At 55.0% G+C, this 7,766-nt stretch overlaps 3 protein-coding genes across 3 annotated transcripts in view; 2 read left to right on the top strand and 1 right to left on the bottom strand.

Moving 5' to 3' along the window:
- The window catches only part of PTSG_09609 (uncharacterized protein), a 3,633-nt gene extending 2,995 nt beyond the window's left edge, over positions 1 to 638 (top strand). Inside the window, exon 7 of the mRNA XM_004989981.1 lies at positions 398 to 638. Within this exon, the coding sequence (XP_004990038.1) occupies positions 398 to 531 (134 nt within the window). The 3' untranslated portion in view covers positions 532 to 638. The remainder of the gene's footprint in view (positions 1 to 397) is intronic.
- A 275-nt stretch (positions 639 to 913) lies between these two features.
- PTSG_09608 (uncharacterized protein) lies at positions 914 to 5,051 on the top strand. The gene is made up of 9 exons (XM_004989980.1): positions 914 to 1,122; positions 1,487 to 1,634; positions 1,779 to 1,914; positions 2,180 to 2,603; positions 2,726 to 2,894; positions 3,113 to 3,456; positions 3,704 to 3,784; positions 4,029 to 4,133; positions 4,365 to 5,051. Exons 1-9 carry the CDS (start codon positions 1,045 to 1,047, stop codon positions 4,797 to 4,799), a joined length of 1,920 nt encoding a protein of 639 aa, XP_004990037.1. The 5' UTR covers positions 914 to 1,044; the 3' UTR covers positions 4,800 to 5,051.
- Positions 5,052 to 5,229: 178 nt separating this feature from the next.
- PTSG_09607 (uncharacterized protein) lies at positions 5,230 to 7,313 on the bottom strand (the record flags this gene model as incomplete). The annotated part of the gene is made up of 5 exons (XM_004989979.1): positions 6,738 to 7,313; positions 6,409 to 6,515; positions 6,134 to 6,244; positions 5,789 to 5,978; positions 5,230 to 5,478 (listed from the first exon to the last, which is right to left on the bottom strand). Exons 1-5 carry the CDS (start codon positions 7,212 to 7,214, stop codon positions 5,230 to 5,232), a joined length of 1,134 nt encoding a protein of 377 aa, XP_004990036.1. The 5' UTR covers positions 7,215 to 7,313.
- Between the last annotated feature and the right edge of the window lie 453 nt (positions 7,314 to 7,766).

Here is a 7,766-nt window from a genome sequence, read left to right as displayed (position 1 = left end):
GCGCCAATGCCCGCTAGCAACCCATGCATGACCACAACCACAACCACAACCACAACCACGACCACGACCGCAACTCCAAACACGACAACGACGGCATCCACCATGTCAATGGATTCCTACATTTGGCACAGGGACCCCGTCTTCGTCTTCTACGTGAGTAATGGTCATGGTGCGGTGGTGGTGGTGGTGGTGATGATGGTGGTGGTGGTGGTGATGATGATGGTGCTGCTTCTTTTCCTGTGTCATCATCGGCGTCATCATCATCACCAGCACCACCACCCACACACACACACACACACACACACACACACACACACACGCACACGCACACGCACACACACACACACACACACACACACACGCACACACACATACACACACGCACGCACACGCACAGAACTGCGCGATATGATGAAGGACTTTGATGATGCCGATGATGATGACGACACGAGCGGGAGCAGGAGGAGGCCGCGTCACGCAAGCGACACGGGTGCAGGGGATGACTTGCTTGCCATGATGGATGCCCTTTGACGAGCCACAACAATGGCACAACAAACAGCTGGCTCATTCTGGTGATGTTTCTCCTCTTGGTTGGTTTCTTTGAAATGTGGGTCTTCAATACACCGTCACCAGTGGGAGGTTTAAGCAAGCAAGCAAGCAGGCGGGCAGAGAATTGCTTCAGTTGAGAGCTTCTACAAGTGCTACGACAAACAAACAAACAAGCAGTTGGATGTACTTGGTGTTCGTTGATGGATAACCAAGATGAGATGCAACCAAAGCATGGAAGAAGGAGAGAACGTGAATGGAACGCGCTGAAGACCTTGCTTGGCGCAAGTCCACTCGTAGACTTGTTTCGAGTGTACGAGGTCGGCTCATTGCTGAATTCCATGTGTATCTTCCACAAATGTTCAGAACCGAATTGGCGTCGCTCTGCCTGCCGCATTTTCCCCTCGCTGCTGTTGGTGCTTTTGTGACACGCATCACATCACCACACCCCAACACCATCCCCACGCACGCGTCCGCTTCTGGACCTGAGGACCTGGCATGGATTGGCGGTCGGAAGGCGTCGCCTATGGCGACTCCGGCTACTGCAGCTCCCCAGCCTCGCTCATGAACTTTTGCGTGCGTTTTTTCCACAAGCAAAGTTCTCGCTTCTCGTTGTTGTTGTTGTTGTTGTTGTTGTTGTTGTTGTTGTTGTTGTTGTTGTTGTTGTTGTTGTTGTTGTTCTTGGTTGTTGTTGTTGTTGTTGTTGTTGTTGTTGTTGTTGTTGTTGTTGTTGTTGTTGTTGTTGTTGTTGTTGTTGTTGTTGTTGTTGGTGGTGGTGTGCGCGAGAATGAACGAATGAAACCACACGTGGTGTGAAGGCTGCTGCGTGGCCCACTTGCTCCTTTGCCTTGTCTGTTCTTCCCTGTATTGACGTGTTTTGTCCTGTGCACCCGCGCCTTCCCATCTCAACCGCACCTTCCCATCTCAATGTGTGGTACAGGAGGGAGCATTGGCCATTGCGGCCACGATTGATCTCCCAACGTTGACCAGCTTGCCGCTCGTCACCACTCAAGGACTCATTGTTCCAGAAGAATGGAGGAAGTACTACCCAACGCTGCTGTCCGCGTTTCTCAGCTTCCAGTTCGTTTGTAAGTACGCCAACTCCACTAGGAAACAGCCTGCATATCCGCCACAAGCAAGCCCTCCACACACGCCGTACCGTTGCTGATTTTTGTCTTCCTTGGTGACCCCTCCCTCCTGCCTTTCTCATCGTCCCCGTGTCTGCGCTGCAGGCCGTGCGCGCGGTCGCCACGTGAAGGTATACGACTGCATTGAGCGCGTGGACGACTCCCTCACGCTCCTCAGCGCCATCTATCTCCTGTTGACGGCGCTCATCCCCTTTGCCGTCAAGGCTGCGCTCACTTGGGGGTACGTGTTCCATCGGTGCTTGTGCTTGTGTGTGTGTGTGTGTGCGTATGTGAACGCGTGCATGCGTGCACGTGCATGTGACACGTATGCGTGTCTTCTTGAGCAGGCTGCTCACTCGCTGTCGCCGCCTTTGTCTTGCGAGACTTCCTCTGCGTCATGTTTCTGCCTCCCCTCACACAACAACCAACAACAACAACAACCAACAACCAACAACAACAACAACAACAACAACAACAACCAACAACCAACAACCAACAATGGGCAGTGAGACAAAGTACTTGGATGGTGCATATGCCATCATCATGTTTCAGGTCCTCTTCATTATCCTCGATGGCGTGTCTATTGGGACCCTGCACTACGCCAAGCGCTCCAACCTGTTCTATCCAACCTACCTCCCACCGCGCGAGGATGGCGTGCGTGTGTTCCAGGAGGGCGATGCCATTGCCCGCCTCCACTCCCAGTCCAAGGAGGCGCAGGAACAGCGGCAGGGCCACTACAACGCGCTCATCGCACAGTTCTGCCTCACCATCTGCATGAACCTGCTCATCATGCCGCTGGGGCTTGTGCACCACTTGCTGGCCATTGCCGTCGTGCTCCTTTTCTCCAACTTGGCCATGAAGAGCTTGCTTCGTTTCATTCCCTGGTTTCGCGCCATCATGAACAAGGAGCTCAGGCAGCCCCTCAACAAGGTCGGCTGTGCTTGCCTGTGCGTGTGTATGTAGCCTTTTGCTGTACGTGTCTCGGGCACATGTCCTGCATGCTGATCACGTCACATGCGGCATACTCATGTGCGCTTGTATCCACGACACAGGCGCGTCTCATTTCGTTCCAGGACAACGTGTTCTCCATCCTCGCCACGCTGCTTGTGCTGGACGTGGCCTTGCCGCGCGGCTTGGACTCGTCGGACACTTTATTCAAATTCCTTCGACAAAACTCTTTCCTCATCATTGGCTTTGGCGTTGCCTTTCTCTTCACACTCAGTACGCGTTCGTGTGTTGTTGTTGTTGTTGTTGTTGTTGTTGTTGTTGTTGTTGTTGTTGTTGTTGTTGTTGTTGTTGTTGTTGTTGTGTCTGCGTGCGCTTGTTATGTTGTTCCACTGTGGCGGACACCACATTCGCTCCGGATGCACTCACGCAATTACCACTATCCATTCCACCACCACCATCCCACCCCACATCACGACACTCCACACCACCAGCGTACTGGGTGATCCACAAGCAGATATTTGTGCACATCTGCGGCCTGTCGACGGCGTGGCGGCAGGTCAACCAGACGGTACTTGCCTTTACCTGCTACGTCCCCTTTGCCAGCATCCAAGCCTCCAAAGCACTCGTCCCAAACAAGTTCCACCCTGCTCTGTACGATTGCGAGCGACGATTTGCGACGGTGGCGCCAATGCCCGCTAGCAACCCATGCATGACCACAACCACAACCACAACCACAACCACGACCACGACCGCAACTCCAAACACGACAACGACGGCATCCACCATGTCAATGGATTCCTACATTTGGCACAGGGACCCCGTCTTCGTCTTCTACGTGAGTAATGGTCATGGTGCGGTGGTGGTGGTGGTGGTGATGATGGTGGTGGTGGTGGTGATGATGATGGTGGTGGTGATGATGATGGTGGTGGTGGTGGTGGTGGTCGTCGTCGTCGTCGTCGTCGTGGGGATGATGTAAGTTGTTGTTATTTCTCAAGTTTGTGTAGGTGCTGGCTCCTTCATACCCTCCGTCCGCCCCTTGACTTAGTTTCTCACACGCTGCATTGTAAATCGTGATTGCACAGGTGATGAACTTTGTTGTTGGTCTGATTTACATCGCATATTGGCTCTCTCTCCTCAAGTTCTTCCCAAAGTTCCTCAGCCAGGTGTGCATCCTTATCTCGTGCATGCCCTGCCTCCATGCATGTGTCTGTGTGTCTGGGTCTGGGTCTGGGCCTGGATCTGTAACTGTGTGGGCATGCCCTTCGACTGAATGCCCATGTCCTGGCACACTTCTCCCCGCCATGTCCACCCTACTCGCCGTTGCACTCCCAACCGTCTCACACACCACCACCGCAACCACCGCCATCACCACCACACCTCTCCACTTCTGCCCGCTGCCGTTTCCAGGACCCCACCCTGGTTGCGTGGCGCCCGCTTGTGCTTGCCAAGTGTCTTGTGATGCCGCTTGTGTCTGTCATCGGCGTCTTCCTCGTGCTCGTCACACCCCCTGAGGTACTGCTCGTCTGCTCGCCTGTTCGCCTCCTGTTTGCCTTGCTTGTGCGCTCGCGACGTTGTATCCGTGGACTCAGTGCATGGTGGTGGTGGTGGTGGTGTGCTTACCGTTGTGTCGCTGTATATGGTGTTGTGTTATCGTCGCGTCCATGGCCTTTGCCATGTTGCGTCATCTCACTGCGTGTGCTCTGTTGTTGTTGCTGATGTGTGTGCGTGTGCGTGTGTGAACAGGGCTGGGCGATGATGGCTGTCACTGCCATCCCGCTGCTCTGGGTGATGGTGGGCCGCATTGCCGGCGTGCGCATCCAGAAGAACACACGCACACGCGTGGACCGAAAGGTGACCATGACCCACGTGCTCGTCGCGTCCGCCACATTCAAATCGCTGCTGGAGAGGCGACGCCGCGGAACGGGCGGTGATCCGTTGCGAGCGCCGCTGCTCGATGGCGATGGTGATGACGACGGCGGCGGTGTTGGTGCTGTTGCGCTCGACACGCTGGCAGAGGCGACCGAGGAGGAGGAGGAGGAGGAGGGACGGGATGGGTATGATGCCCAGCCTCCTCCAGACTACACGGAGAGTGCGAACAATGACGACGGCAACAACGCTGCTCGTGGTGGAATTGGGAGTGTGAATGGTGGAAACACGATGGGTGAATCCCCATTGTAGTCTCTGTCTCTCTGTCGCTCTTTCTTGTTTCTCTCCCTCCCTCGCTCTCCTTTACATTTTGATTCGTGTGCTTCTTTTGCGACACGTGCCCCCCATGCTTGTTGATAGGGTTGTTTGATGTGTGTCTTGCGTTAGCTTTTTGCTTCATGCCTGTGTCTCTTTGCTGATGGTTGAACGTGTGCGTGCTGTAATGCGTGTTGGATGTGTGCGCAACTCGATGCGTTTCCACACACACACACACACACACACACACACGTGCAATTCCTTGTCTTTTCGTTTCTCCCCTGCCCTTCTTTCTTAAATCACACCTTGCACTGCCCGTCGCTTCCAATTTACTTGACTGCTTCCCCTTCCCTTCCCCCTCTGCCTTGCTTCCCCCGCCCTTTCCTTTCCTGCTCTCTGCTCGACTGCTGCTTCGTGTGTACCCCATTCACCCCTCGCTGTGCTGTATTCTCAGCCATGCCGAGAACACGGCCGTCATCGCGGCATCCATCGCTTCCCCGCCCTGTGCATTGACATCCCCTCTCGCACTCAACACCACACCGTCGACACCGCCGACACCGCCGCTGCGTGCGGGTGGTGGGTACCGGAAATGTGCCCGCGCACGCTGTCCATTTGCATGCAGTCGTGCCACCTGCCCACTGCTGATGCTGTGCAGCTGCTCCCCGAGCGTTTCCAGCTGTGTGTTTGCGTGTGAATGAGTGCGTGTGTGTGTGTGTTTGTGCCTGTGAGGTCATAGATGGAGCGTTCTTGCGTGGTTGCAGGCTTTTTGTCAAGTGGTGCATGTCCAGGCCTGCATCTCGTTTTGATTTCCGAGTGCGCGTGTGCGCTCGCTGTTCTCTCCTGCCAATAAATGACATGACATCTCCCCCACTCGTCTATCGCATGTCCGCACACACACACACACACACACACACACACACACACACACACACACACACACACACACACACACACACACACACACACACACACACACACACACACACCTTGTCCTCGTGGACCTGGACGGTGAATGTACTGTAGTCGAGCACATCGTGGAAGGGCTCATGGTTCATGTCTGCGATGATGACGGGGATGCAGCCTGCTTCCAACGCTTCAACGAGCCGAGGACTCCACGCCGCCCGCCCCCGTGGCGCAAGGCAGAACACCGCATTGCCCATCTCGCACATGTACTCCCTACATTGAGTACCAGCGACAGCAATCACAGCAGTAAGCAACGTGCATGTGTGTGTGTGTGTGTGCGTGAATTCGTTGAAGGGCGGTGCTCCGTCTTCGCTCTCGTGCCACGCAACACCTCTCCACAGCCACGAATGTATTGCAGACGGACGTACTCGTGTTGTAGATCATGTGGGATGAAGAGCCAGTCCTCATTGCCCAGTTCATTGATGATGTACTCCCGGATGAGAGAGCTGGCGGCGCCGGCAAAGAACGCAAAGTGTTTCCTGGCACGTTGTATCATGCGTGTGGTATGTGTGTGTGTGTGCGCGCTTGCGTCAGTGTGTGTCAGGCAGACAGCGAGTGACGCAGTGCACATGTGTGTCGTCAATGGTTGTGCTCATCTTGCTCTTCTTCCTGCATGTGAGCTCAACCCCAAATCTACACTCACCGGTCTGTGATGGGGCGTGAACACGCAAACGTCGCATTGCCGATCCACGTGCTGGGTGGGATGACAACATCCTTTCCTGGCCGATAGCATTTGTTGACCAGACTCCCCTAAACCCCGCACGCACGCAAGACAAGGACAGGCAGACAGTATGAGCGTGTGATTGTGATGTGTTCGTGTGCTGCGTCATGAATGCACATGCATGCACACAAACACAAACGCACGCACGCACACAAACAAAACCGCATGCGACATGTCCAAACGCACATGCGACATCCAAACGCACATACACACATATGCAACCACACAAGCGAACACGCGCCCTCTCTGACGTCGTTCATGAGAAGCGTGGCATTCTCTAGGGACCGGTCGATCCACCGCTTGACGAGCCTCCTGCCTGTCAAGTGCTCATTGAAGTTGTGACATGGCCCGTGGTCGCTGGACAGAACAACAAGGAAGCGAGCTGGGTTCTGCTGAAAGCGGCGAGCCAGCACGGGTCGCTTTTCAAGCAGGGGCCTGATGTCCATCATCTTCTCGCCCTGCATTCCCCAGATCATCACACAGTACTGGATGAGGATGAGATCAGCAGCCTCCGCATCGTCCGTGTGCAGTGCACTGTTCCTGATGGCCTGCGGCAAGAGCAGCTCTGATGCAAACTTGTACAGGTACTGGTTGCCGTTGCCTGTGTCAAGCAGTCGTTTGACGCGCCGACCACACTGCCCGTTGATATCCTCGCGCCCTGGCTCGTTCAGATCAATCACGTGGACCCTGGGTGGATGCATCAGGAACTTGCGAAGCAGCGTTGCCATCCTTGGTCGCAGTACGGAGTCTTCAACAACAGCAGCATCCACGACTGCGGTGGTTGTGGTTGTGGTTGTGGTTGTGGTTGTGGTTGTGGTTGTGGTTGTGGTTGTGGTTGTGGTTGTGGTTGTGGTTGTGGTTGTGGTTGTGGTTGTGGTTGTGGTTGTGGTTGTGGTTGTGGTTGTGGTTGTGGTTGTGGTTGTGGCTGCCGTCGTAGTTGTGGTCGTGGTCGTGGCAGTCGCTGTTGGAGACGCAGATGACTGCGGGTCAACGTTCCACGCGCTGTTGCGTGCTTCTGCTTGCTGTTGGCGAAGCACCCAATTTGGCTTCTGGCTGCTCCTTCCTCGCGCCGCCTGCGGACCAGGCTGGTTTCTTGAAGTCTGAATCAGGGCGGTGGTGAGCAGCAGCAAGCACGCAAGTCCCGCTGCAACATACACAGCCGTACCACCACCACCACCACTGCCGCCGCCACCACGCGCTTGATCCTGCCCTCGTCTGGACATAACCGTTGATGTCCTTGCTGCTTGCTTCTTTTTTCTTCCTTGTTGTTGAAATTCAAT

This window comes from Salpingoeca rosetta (assembly GCF_000188695.1).
Source record: "Salpingoeca rosetta unplaced genomic scaffold supercont1.26, whole genome shotgun sequence".
NCBI classification, from domain to species: domain Eukaryota; class Choanoflagellata; order Craspedida; family Salpingoecidae; genus Salpingoeca; species Salpingoeca rosetta.
Note: the sequence above shows the minus strand (reverse complement) of the source record. Positions and strands in the feature narration are given on the sequence as shown.

What these genes read in the sequence shown, in the direction of transcription:
- PTSG_09608 (XM_004989980.1), top strand. Translation starts at nt 1,045, where the DNA reads ATGGATTGGCGGTCGGAAGGCGTCGCCTATGGCGACTCCGGCTACTGC. An exon ending in TGCCTTTCTCTTCACACTCA is followed by an intron (nt 2,895 to 3,112) that starts GTACGCGTTCGT and finishes CCACACCACCAG; the next exon opens with CGTACTGGGTGATCCACAAG. An exon ending in TCCCAAAGTTCCTCAGCCAG is followed by an intron (nt 3,785 to 4,028) that starts GTGTGCATCCTT and finishes TGCCGTTTCCAG; the next exon opens with GACCCCACCCTGGTTGCGTG.